This window comes from Diplotaxodon limnothrissa, linkage group LG7 (assembly GCF_057381915.1).
Source record: "Diplotaxodon limnothrissa isolate DT_005_m linkage group LG7, D_limnothrissa_male_GT1.1, whole genome shotgun sequence".
NCBI classification, from domain to species: Eukaryota; Metazoa; Chordata; class Actinopteri; order Cichliformes; family Cichlidae; genus Diplotaxodon; species Diplotaxodon limnothrissa.
The window spans coordinates 40,884,003-40,897,289 of record NC_140602.1 but is presented as its reverse complement, the minus strand read 5'-3'; the positions used below and the strand labels follow the sequence as shown (position 1 = coordinate 40,897,289).

General features: G+C 40.0%; 1 protein-coding gene across 1 annotated transcript in view; it reads left to right on the top strand.

The window, feature by feature from the left end:
* LOC146628785 (5-hydroxytryptamine receptor 4) overlaps positions 1–8,594 on the top strand; it is a 63,923-nt gene extending 55,329 nt beyond the window's left edge. The window contains exon 7 of the mRNA XM_085359700.1: positions 8,501–8,594. Within this exon, the coding sequence (XP_085215826.1) occupies positions 8,501–8,594 (94 nt within the window). The remainder of the gene's footprint in view (positions 1–8,500) is intronic.
* Positions 8,595–13,287: the final 4,693 nt, after the last annotated feature.

The following is a 13,287-nucleotide window of genomic DNA, read 5'->3' as shown; positions in this document are numbered from 1 at the left end:
ACTTCACGGCTAGACTACTGTAATTCCCTCTATGCTGGCCTAGATCGTTCCTGTCTACATCGCCTTCAACTGGTGCAGAACGCTGCCGCTCGCCTGTTGACCGGTTCAAAAAAAAGAGACCACATCACTCCGGTTCTCTGCTCTCTCCACTGGCTCCCAGTTGCCTTTAGGATTGATTTTAAAATCTTATTGCTGGCTTTTAAGGTTTTAAATGGCACTGCACCTTCTTACCTGTCAGAACTCCTTAGAACTTATCGCCCCAGGAGATCTTTGAGGTCAGCCGACCTGATGCTTTTAGATGTTCCCAGGTATAAATTAAAGACAAAGGGAGAGAGGGCGTTTGCTGTGGCTGCACCCAGACTGTGGAACAGTTTACCTCCTCACGTCAGACTCTCCAAAAGCCTAGAAACTTTTAAAACCGCTCTTAAAACTCACCTCTTTTCATTGGCTTTTAGAAAGGTTTAATTTATTTGTTTTATATATTTTTATTTTATTTTTATCAGCGAGGTGTTATTACGAAATTGTGTTCTATTGTATTTTTATCTGTATTTACTGTACAGCACTTTGGTCAGCCTTGGTTGTTTTTAAATGTGCTCTATAAATAAACTTGACTTGACTTGACTTGACTAAAGTAGCTCCCCCGACAAGGCCTGATCAGCAGCAGGTGTGTGGCTTCGGGTGTGGCCAGTCCCCTAGCAGGGCCACACCCACCAGGCCTGACGGCGCCTATAAACGAGTGCTCAGACACACAGCCACCCACACACACATATGTACAAGCATAGAGAAGAAGGGGGAGCAACACCAAAAATACATAATAATATAACAGGTCCATGACTGCCCAGGAGTCCTGGGTCGCCCAGTCCCAGGACCCTGACAGAAACATTCAGTTCCTGGTCGTCACTGTGGTATAAACATATCCAGTTTAGTACTGTAAAGTAAAATACAGTCCGCAAATACTGCTAACGGTTTGGCTTCAAGTCATAAAACTCTTCCAGAGTTTAAAATTTCTGTGTGTATGATCTTTGCTACCCTTTCCCCGTTTGTTCAGTTCAGCCTCATTACCTGCTGTTAGGGACTTAGGCAGAAATAGGCATCTTCCCTTGAGACAAATTAGTAAAATGCCACAGAACATTTTTGTCCAGAAAAGCCTCCAGAAAGCCTGGAGAACTATCGCTCATGACTAGGGATGGGTATTGATAAGACTTTCACGATTCCGATTCCATTTTCGATTCTGTTTAACGATTCGATTCTTTATCGATTCTTTTTAAAAAAGATGAATTGACAACAACAAGAACCGGTTTTCGATACCCATCCCTACTCATGACCAGATAAAAATTACTTGGAAAATAAATAAATAAATAAATAAATCGTCAAATTCCATGTTGTAGCGACACAAACAAGGCGTCTAAGGCGTCGTAGCAACCACGCCCAGCATGAGAAAGTTGTGATAGATGTGGCAATCCCAGCCAACAGTGATATCAGAAAGAAGGAGCATGAGAAAATCAAAAAGTACCAGGGGTTGGAAGAACAACTGAAGGAGCTGCTGAAAGTAAAGTCCAAAGTGGTCCCAGAGGTACTAGGAGCTTTTGGAGCTTTGACCCCCAAACTGAAAGAGTGGCTCGATCCAATCCAGCAGAACCCGCAAACTCCCAGGCCTCTAGTAGAGAGTCCAAGCTTGAGGAACGCACACATGTATACACAACCCCCACAAGAGGGAAAAGAGGGGAAATTACTATTCATAGATATGACAGAAAATAAGACAACACATACTAGGTCTCTTTTAATCGGAGAGGGGAGACTCCATTAAATGCCTGTCATCACTTACTGTAAGTATAATAAGTGACCTCATCCATGACTTTCAGCCAAGAAAAATTGATTCAAACTTTTCATTTTGAGTCACATTATATTGGTTTTAGGCTAAAAAACAGAATTGCTAGGATTAGGCAACAAAAGTTAAGTTTAAAAGGTTAAAATCTATCTTCCCATGACAATTGAGAGTTTACACGAGAGAGTACATTCACTTGTTCACACGACTGCTGCTAATGGGCTGAGGACTGTGTGTGCTAATATTTTTTGTGAATGTGTCTGACACTAACTGACTGCAGTCAGAGAACATGCTTCATGTTCATGTTTTGCTCTTGAACAATACCATATATGTAAGCACAGGAAGTGAGCTTTTCTTTGTAGTGATAAGCAGCATAAACGACATGTTTGTGAACCATTCTTAAGATGCAGAATGAAACCAAATCCAAGTCAGATCAAGGAAGGAGTTTATATGCAGTTGTAGAACTAGGCTTGGATTTGTTTATCATGGCATTAATAGGGATTAGATAGTGTGTGTAGCTTTCACATTCAGAGTACTGGGATTAGCAGGGTTTTATTTTGAATCAGAAAGAGCAATGAGATAAATTTCTGTTGGACGGAGAGCTATTGAAGGATTTAAACAAAACAATAGAATTAAAATAAACTTAATGAATGTCTAAACTTCCTCAAAGACAGTAGGGACAGCTTTGTGTGCCAGAACATGAGAAATTTATTTTTTGAAGAGACAAAAGTTAAAATTATTTTTATGATATTGTTTTTCTACCTACTTGCAAAAAATGAGTGTGCTCAGAGGAAAGCCCAAGAGCGACACCACAGACTCTTTAGCACGTTAAATATTAAAGTCCATGAAAGTAAGTTATAAAAAGACTGAACAACTACGGCTTTCCAGGAAGAGAGACAGTTTTCTCTAAAAAGAAGATGGCAGCACTTCTTACATTTGCTAAGTTGAATCCGAACAAATCACAAGACTTCTGGAACAATGTTATTTGGACAGTTGAGACCAAAATGCCACAATGTATATCTTCACGTCTGGTAAAAACCAGACATGGCAGCGCCTTCAACACCTCAAATCAAATGTCAAGCACGGTGGTGGAGCGGTGGTGATGATTTGGGCTTGTTTTGTAAACACAAGACTTCGGGCACCTTGCAGTCACTGATTCAACCATAAACACCTCTTCCTATTGGACAATAATCCCAAGCACGTGAAACCTAAAAGATAATCTGTTCACCTGAGCCTCAGGTACCTTGGTGTGATCTTTGATTCTGCCATGTCCCTAGAACAACACTCTCGCCAGTTGATTAGGAACTGCCCTTTTCAGCTAAGAAACATCTCCAAACTGCGAACTTTGCTGTCTAAGTCTGAGTTAGAGATGGTTATTTATGCTTTTATTTCATCTCGCTTAGATTATTGTAACAGCCTTTTTCTTTGTTTGAGCAAAAGGAATCTTGACCGTCTCCAGTTAGTCCAGAATGCTGCTGCAAGGCTTTTAACTAAGGCACGAAAAAGAGAGCACATTACACCAGTGTTACGTTCATTACACTGGCTTCCAGTACATTTTAGAATTCATTTTAAAATCTTGGTTCTGACTTTTAAAGCTTTGAATTGTGATGCCCCTGCTTACATTTCTGATCTTTTAGAACCCCACGCTCCCTCTCGCAGCCTGAGATCATCTAATCAAAGGCTGTTGGTAGTCCCACGAACTCGTTTTAAGACCAGAGGTGATAGATCTTTTAGAGCGGTGGCCCCCAGGTTGTGGAATGCTCTCCCTCCATCATTACATTGCCTTGATTGTATTTATTCTTTTAAAAAGCAGCTTAAGACTCATTTATTTAGATTGGCTTTTAATTAGATTTGTGCTGTGTGTTTTATTATTAATGTATTTTATGTATTTCTGTTTTATATTACTGTGAAGCACTTTGTGGTTTTTATCCTGTGAAAAGTGCTATATAAATAAATTGATTTGATTTGATTTGATAATGTTCCAGTCCAGAACTCAGCCCGAGTGAAATGCTTTTTGGGGACCTTTTCTGGGACCTTAAGAGAGATGTCCCGAAGTAAATTCCCACAGTCCTCAATGAACTAAAGCAAAGAAGAGTGGGACAAAACAAAAAAATGTAAGAGATTAAAAGTTTTACAGAAAGTGGCAATTCGATCCTCATAAAGTGTTCCATTTTTATGTAAGATTGTGACTTTTTTCACGTCTTTTTTCAAAGGTTTTAGTATCCTAAACTGTAATTTTACCACTGATCCTGGTCTTTGTTGCCTTTTTGGCACCAAACTGTTCCTCCTGAGCTTTAGACTAACACAAAAGCAAATTGTTGCTACAGTTGCCTTTCCTCAGATGCATATTTGCCAGTGACAATTAATTGTTTATAAGTGTAGATTTTGAGGATATGTTAATAGTTTGTTTTTTACCCCACACACTGTCAGTATGTATTTATTTGTATGCCCGTTTCCTTGAGTCAGATCCTCAGAGCTTGAGCGTGGTTTTGCCAGATACTCACGCTGATCCCTCTACTGGCTTCTGAGTGATAGGCATCTCTTCCATGACTGTGTGACAGACGGACAGAGATAGAGCTGTGTTTGAACAGTAAACAAACTTGCTGTACCGAAAACACACAAAAAAGAGAAGAGCAGAAGCTAACAGAACATTTCTGTTTGTCTTTCTCCCATTGCCTCCTCACCCGGGGCATGCCTCCACATTGGACTCAGTGTATGCCTCTGTGTGTGTGTGTGTGTGTGTGTGTGTGTGTGTGTGTGTGTGTGTGTGTGTGTGTGTGTGTGTGTGTGTGGTCATTGTGGCGAATGATCTGATAAGAAGGAGCTAATCCTGTTGAACCTCTGTGGTCGGTCACCAGTCTTCACTCAAAAGGGAAAATTAGATGTTGTGCCTCTCCAACTGCATGTTTTTGGGTTTGTGACTCGTACTGTGTTTGAATGGAAATGATAATTTACTCTTTAACTACAAGCAAACTGATATTTAGATGTATACTCATCTGAGACTTTATTAGGTTGACCTTGCTGGTACTGGGTTGGAGCTTTTTACCTTTAGAGCTAGCTTAAATTCTTAATGGAATAGATTCAACAAGGTGCTGGAAACATCCCTCAGAGATTTTGGTCCATATTGAAATGATAACATCAAATAGTTGCTCCAGATTTCCTAACTGCACATCCGTGATGCAAACCTCCCATTCCACTACATCCCAAACATGCTCTATTGGATCGTGATCCAGTGACTGTGGCAGTCATTTGAGTATGTTGTATTCAAGAAACCAGTTTGAGAAGATCTGAGCATGACATAACAAATTGTCCTCCTGGAAGCAGCCATTGCAAATTGAGTACTCTGTAGACACAATGGGATGTACATTGTCAGCAATAATACTCAGATAGGCTGTGGTGGTTAAATAATGCTCAGTTGGTACTAAGGAGCCCAAAGTGTCCCAAGAAAATACCCCCCCACACCAATACACCACCAGCACCTGAACTGTGTATGCAAGCCAGGATGTGGCTCATGTGGCTCACACCTAATTTTGACCCTACTGTCTTAATGTTGTTGTGACTCAATGAATTAGAGGTGGTTGGGCAGAAAATTCCCATTAGATCAGCGTTCTCCAAAATGATCAAAATAGCACAACATAACAACCGTGCCACATTTAGGTCACTAAAATCTTTTTTTTTTCTCGATTCCGATACTCCGTTTGAACTTCACCAGGCTCTCTCCAATGCATTTAGGCGTCTACATGCCTAAATGCATTGACTTGCTATCATGTGGTTGGCTGATTGGATAGTTGGGTTAGTGAACAGTTGAAAAAAGTGGCCTGTGCGTACATGATGCAGCTCATGTCCACTGCCTGAACTAGCTTTCAGAACAAAAGAAGAGAAAACAATCCAATACACAATGTGTTTGGGATCCTGTATCATCACTCTGCCTCTCGTTGTCAGCCACAGCTCCAGTTGACTGATACTGCTGACAATTATCAGACTCACCATTATGACTCATGTGAAAAGGTTGGATAATCGTCACCCCTGGACGGACTTGCTTTGGGTACTCAATTAGAAATATTTTCTCTCTGAGCTGCAGAGACATTAGTAAATACCATTAGCTGAGTTCAGAGATAAAAACCAGGACATCACATCAGTTCTAAACTTAGGCAAACTGGTTTTCATCATATAGAAACTAAGTACCTGAAAACTGGGACTTTTCATTTAATTCTTTCAAAAAATATTTTGCTGTTTTAGTTACTTTGAGAAGCAGGATGAGAATGTAATTTCATTTTATATATGTGAGAGTATCCACACTATATATCCATAATAATATACCAAAGGTTTCTATTAACACAAGGCTGGTTAATGAGGAAATGTCAATTGAGCGGCAGTTTTTAATGTTACTGCATTATCTTTCAACTACAATCTTTGGGAACTTAATCATCAAATGCCAAAAATGACTTGATGATGCTCTTTAAGTAGGTTTCTTTAGGCTGTACGAAGTATTCACTCTGACAATATTTCCAAAAGCACCACAATGTGCTTTATAAATGGACTGGCTTTGTGATTATAAGTAATCTTTACATGTGTTGGTTGATATCTACAGTTAAAAGCCTGATAAATGTATGTTTCTACATAATTTGGAAACAGTAGAAGTATCCCAGCTGCCTTCATTTGGAATATAAACATATAAATGTTGCTGCTGTTTTGTTCGGTTTGCTTCAGTGGGTTGCAAACACACCAGTGGAGCCAGACATGCACACTAAATCACAAAATATCTTCACTTGTGCTATGTAGAGCTTTTTTTTTTATTTTAATTTTGATTTGTACTCTAAATAAACGGTCCTTGCAAAAACAAATGCTACAATTCTCCCTTTTCCATTTTGAAGTATTTTCTCTGTTTGCTCCCTTTCTCCCATTCCCCCGTCCTCCCTCTTTTCCAGGGGAACTTTGTGCCTTGCTTTGACAGCAGTTCCCCTTTTTTCTGATTTCCCATGCCTTCTTCCTCTCATATTCCCACCGACTTTTCCACAAAAGCTCTCCTCTGGTGGTTTCTGCCAGCAGAGCTATGATACATTTGTGTTTGCCTTGACCTCAACTCATCCTTCAAACATGGAACTTAAAATTTCACTCTATATGACATACAGTAAGTGACATTAGCCGTTAGAAACAGAAGCACATTTACAGTGGGGTGAAAAAGAAAGTACTCCATCTTTCACTTCTAAGGTTTTATGTATCTGAGCATAATTAAAAAAAAGAATCGCTGACCTCAGATGACCAGAATGACATGATATATTTCATCATATCAGTGTTTATTTAAAAAAAAAAAAAAGTAAGGCAAAATGCAGAAGCAGTGTGTGAAAAACTAACTACACCTTTACTGCTTCCACAGGAATTAAGAGAGTAATCATCATCAGCAAGTGTGGCCATCTCTATTAAAGCAGAAGTTTTGGCAGTTTGCTGTTCTGGTGTGCGTTAACACAATGCCAAGTAGGAAAGACATCAGCAGTGATGAATGAGAAGCCATTGGAGCTCAGTCAGGGAATGGTTATATGGCCATTTCTTCCATTACTCTATTGTGAGTTGCATTCTTCCTAGAAGTGGACATTCCAGCAAATTCACACCATGGTCAGATTGTGCAGTGCTCAAAGAAACTCCCAAAAAAGTTTTTGATAATACAATTGGAAAATATTGCACAAGTATGTCTTGTTTGCCAGGAGAAAGCCTCTTTTCTCTAAAAAGAACTAGACAGAGCTTAGGTTTGCAAAGTTACATCTGAACAAATCACAAGCCTTCTGTCCTTTGGACATACAAGACCAGTGTATAGATGTCTGTATATAACGCAACTAAAACCCAGAATATCAAGACAAATACCTCATACCACCACCATGCACAGTGGTGCTGGGGTGACTACAGGACCTGGGCTCCTTGCAGTCATTGAATCGACCAAGAACTCGTCTGTATACCAACGTATTCTAGAGTCAAACGTGAGGCAATCTGTCTGACAGCTGAAGCTTGGCGTACCTTGAGCTATGCAGCAGAACAATGACCCAAAGCACAGCAGCAAATCTGCGAGAGACAGTCCAGACCAGCTGAAATGCTGTGGCAGGACAGCACAGCATGTCCACAAACCTCAATGAACTGGAGCAATGCAGTAAAGAAGAGTGGGCCAAAATTCCTCCTGAACGAGAGACTGATAAAGTCGTACAGCAAATTATTACTTCAAGTTTATGCTGCTGATCTACTGAATCACGGGGTAGACTTAGTTTTTCAGACACTGCTTCTGGCTTTTTGGGTCAGTGTTTTTTAAATAAATAATGACACGTGTGTTGTTGTGCATCCAAGGTGCTAAATAATTTTAGATATGTATACATATAAACACACATAAAACCTTAGAGTTAAAAGAGGGATACTTTCTTTTTCACATGACTGTATGTACTGTATGTACAGGCTGGGGTGCTTCCCTTTGACCTCTGCTGAAGGGAGAAAAATCGCTAAAAAGAATTCATCTTCCATGATTAGCATGAAAAAAAAAATAGGGCTTTTAAATGACCTCATTTAACATGTCAGCTTTCTTTCTGCCTCTGCCTATAGCATTGTAGATGTGAAGTGTATATGAAGTTTACTTTAAGACTGTCTGACTTAAGGCTTAACTAACGTGTACTAAAGGCACCTCTGTCTAATTTTCAGATTGTCCTTCCTGCCAAACCGGAGCTACAGCGACAATGGACGGACAATTCTGGCCAATGAGCAGGAATCCCAGGACTCTCTTGGACCTCTATGAGGATGACTATTTTAAAAACAGAACTGTGATGAACCTTGAGGTGGACTTCCTCAAATAATAGTGATCGTGTCCCTTCTGGATATTCGAGCTATGATAATGCATCATCATTGTCTGATTTACTTTACTTACTGGTCCTGTCCATGGATCTCTAAAGATGTTCATTACTCAAGTGTGGAGCATCAGAACGGACTTGTTTGTTATAAAATAGTTGGATCAAGGAACTGTGCAAATGTTTCCAGGCATGCTCTTATTATGAAGCCCAAAGAACTAGTCTGGATCCTGGGATCAGCGAACTGCAAGCCCATCCATGTTAACATAATGTGAGACTCATTAACCTAACTTAAAACAACAAGCTGTGGCAGAGCTACCTGCCTGCTGCTCATACAAATGTTTGTTCATATAAGAATACGGCTTCTTTTACAGTACTGCTTTCTTTTCCTGTCTTTTACCAGCATAAACTAAACAGCTAAGGTGGCACTGGAGTCTGACACAGAGTTTTTAAAAAGGACTTCATAATTTCTGTTTTTCATTTCTAATCCTGCTGTGAACAAAAACACCAAAGACTGAAGACATGGACATTTTGATTTGATTTCTCCCAGGAAAGGCATCAGCGGCATCATGCAGTTCAAACAGTGCTGAAGCACCTGCATAACGTTTTCATGGAACATAAAACATGGCCGGACTTTTGTATGCAGGCCAGCCGCAAAGTTGAAGTGTAGCTTTACGCCAATGTGAAAAAATGTATGTCAAAACATTTATCGTGGTTTTCATCGTTCTGCAGAGAATGACGGTGATCTGTGTTGGAGAATATGCTTTACTTTTGTAAATTTATAAGATAAACTTCTGTAACAAAGCACTGAAAGTTCAGGCGCATTGCCATAAATGTGTCTGAAAAAGTGAAGGTTTCAGGAATGTGAAGAAAAATCCGCTCTGGTGTTTGTGCTTGTGAACGAGTCCAGTTTCCTGTATTCTTTCATGTAAATAAGGCTGCTGTGAAACATGAAGAGAAATCACTGGCGCATACAGTCACCGGCCACTTTGTTAGGTACATCTGTGAAACCACCTGTAGGTGCAAACATTCAGTTAGTTAATCACATGGCAGCAATTTACATTTACACATAGTCAAGACAAACTGCTGAGCTCTGGAGGAAAAAGAGGGTCCAACCTTGTACTAACAAGGCATAACTAATCAAGTGGCCAGTGACTGTAGTTGGATGAATAAGACACTTTGAAACAAGAAGCAGTCTCACATATCAAAAAATAGATACAACAGCAATATATTAGAACACCAGAAGTAATTTCTAGTAGCCAAAGCTTAGTGTATACAGGTCAATGTACAATTTACAAACTGAACCAGCTGTACATGGATCAGGATCAGGAAATACCTGCAACCTTCTGTCACATATTCAGTTTATCTCAGAGTTGGGCCTTAAATCCTGCAAACCTTTCTCAGTCATGTATTTCATTATGTGTGACTTAAGGAAAGTAATAGGTATTACACTGCCAGTGCTGGGTTGGACCCCCTTTGCCTTCAAAATTGCCCTAATTCTGTGTCAAAGATTCAACAAGGTGGTGGAAACATTCCTCAGAGAAATTTGGCCCGTATTGACATGATGAAGTTGCTGGAGATTTGTTGGCTGCAAATCTGTTATGTTGTAAGGTAAAGACCTACAATAATACAGAGAAAAACCCAACCAGGTGACCCCCTGTGAGGAAACAATTGGCATCAGTTGGAAGGAAAAAACACAGAGGAATACATACACATAGCATATCAGACTTGAATACACTCACTGGAACAAAGTCTGACAATTGCTCATATAATCAATTGCCCTCCCTGTTAGATGTCATGTTTCACAACATGAAAAAAATATCAGCAGCCTCGTGCTTGCATTTACAGAAGCACTGCATCTGCTGTAGATTGTAATAAATTCAGGATCGGGTTTATTTTGCACAAAGGCAGTTTTCAGCTGAGGTGGGTATGAAGGTGTGGAATTTCACAAATGAAGAATAACAGACTTGGAGCTTTTGAGTTGCTTGATCAGTGGACTGATCAAGTGGACTGTTTTAAAGGCAAATTAGGTGACATTTGACCACTAGAGGGCAGAAACACTGTAAAACAACCTCAAAGAGCCCTTCAGTGGGATTTACAACTCAATGTTAAATCTACGCTGTAACTTACTTACCTAGGTATGTGCTAATGCAGCTTGTAATGACTGTAATTTGCCTATTCCAGCACCATCTAGTGTTTCATTAGAGAAACTGCAGAACAGCTGCACAGCCTGCAGCCCAGGCTCTACATAAATTCATTGCATAAGCCTAAATCAGACTTTAAGGGAGTACCTGTAATTACCTATTAGTACTAATTTTGTCTAATTGAACATATGAAAACAAGTTGATGTGACATAGTGCCTACATTTAAAAACAACAACTAAAAGCAGTACAGTTTGGCACCACTGGTGACTCCTTTACATTTTCCAGACTCCTTTGATTCCCAGGTTTATTCTAAGTTTAGCCCACATGTTGTCTGTCTAAGTTGGTCTCCATCTATCACAGCGCGTTTTGAGTTTGACTTACAAAGGCGTGAAGCTATTATCCGCCTACTGTCTGTCATCACTAATATCTGCGTTATATTGTCCTTCTGCATTTAAAGCATCAGTTAACACCTCTTCTTTCTTTTTCTTCTCAGTTCACAGCCTCCATGTATTTCATGTTTATTAGACGTGATAAAGATGCCAAGAAATGAAAGCATTGTAAACATTTTGACTTCCAATCTGCAACAAGGTGTAAACAAAAATTTATAGATTTGTCATATAAGGCTCATATGTTGCACATGTTAACAAAGAGCGGTTTATTTACACATTGACTCTGCACCAGGCAACATTAGCGTTTTTGGCCACCTAACAGAATAACATCCAATAGACAAGCTCCTTTTAGCTCTGTTTCTTTAATATAGTCCATCTGATTGCTGAAATCATTAAGATCCATCTTCTGCTGGAAAGAAAATACACATATATGGTCCTTAGAGTCTGTATTTTAAGCAGATTGTCCTCTTTCCCCCAGATTTTGGCAGGGGGAAGCCTATTGTAGTATTTGTGCCTTCTATTGAACGTTCACTTGTCTCAAATTGAGCTCTGTGATGTGATCCTTTCTTCAGCAAGCCGGCATGAGAAAGCAGGCTCTCTGTGAGGCTGAAGCATTTTTAACAAGCTTTCATTATTGTTGGAGGTGGTAGGCAGTAATTACACACAAAGCCCCTCATCAGAATCCTGTTTGGTAACAGCAAACCTGAATATCTCCAATCATTCCCAGTGCTGCTAAAAAAAGAAAAAAGAAAACAAATGACTTAGGTTGGGAGTTTGCTGGCCGTTAACTAAACGGTGAATTCATTATATTGTGAGCCTTCTCACAACTCTCTGACTCCGCTGCAATCCTTCTGGGATTATAGCCTGTCCAAGACCTCGAGATCTCAAGGCTCTGGCTCATATAGCACCACAGTGCCAGAGCTGGACCCGGTCTTCTAAAAACATTTGGCTCGAGGATTAATCTGAAGCTAACACAGGAACAGAACATCATTTTTAACCTAACAAGACATAGATTTATACTTCCATCTATGGTACTGAAAAAAAATAATGTTGACTGCAATGGAGATGTTTTTGTTTCAGGGTCTGATCTCTTATAGCAAACAGGCCTGCACAACGCAAAACAATTTGTTTGAGGATATAAAATGTGGTACCTCATCATGGGGGTTTATCATTCTTTCCACATGGAGGCAAGATCTTAGAGTTAACTTCAAAGCACGGCCCCAAGAGCCACTTTTAGGTGTGTCTCATTCATTGGGAAGCAGTCCCACATGGTTCCTATTGGAAAAACTTAAATAAGCTAGCTGTAAGCAGTTCATTAAGCTTATTAGACATGCTCCTGCTCAACCAACCTGTTAGTCTCAACCAACAAGTATTTTCTTTCATAACACCAAAAAAAAAAAGAATTTGAAAATTCCTTCAGTGAAGCACAAATCTTACTTTAACATGCAGCAAGTTTTACTCATCGTGTACATCGAGTTGTAGCGGGCTCTCTACTGCCCCCTGTTATCAGAGCTCAAAACAAATCCCACTGGTTGGGCAAATTTGTAGGTAATTTCTATTGGGAAAACTGCGCTAAAGAACAGTGCATAGCCACAACCAGCACCACCCGGGCCTGTCTCAAACGCAAACAGTTGTTTCTTCAAGCCAAGTAAAAGATGAGCAGAAGACATCCAGCTGCGCAGCAAAAACTAGTACCGACACACGGTGCTACTTGGAATACAACAGATGAGCCAGTTCAGGTGAGGGGGTTTGTTTTTCCCCATTAGTCTTATAAAGCGACGGAGTATAGATGTCTTTAATGGATTTGAAAGTTTAGAAAATGACTGGTGCAGTGCAGAGAAAAATTGGATGGGGATAAAGAAAGCAGAAATCAGAGACTCTCATAGACTTCCTGCTTAATACCACCAGATGTCGTCGCAACACTACTAACTGTGATGGGCTTTTCTATTCAGCGGGTAGAGTAGGCGTTCATATTACTGAGGGGGGGGGGAGGCTTCTGTTTGTTTGTTCAGATTTTGACAGGAAAAGCATCATGCCTGTTATAAGTGTCAGCTTTCCAACACAGGAAAGCCTCCATCACTATGATAAGTGCTATGAGCTACAAGTCTACC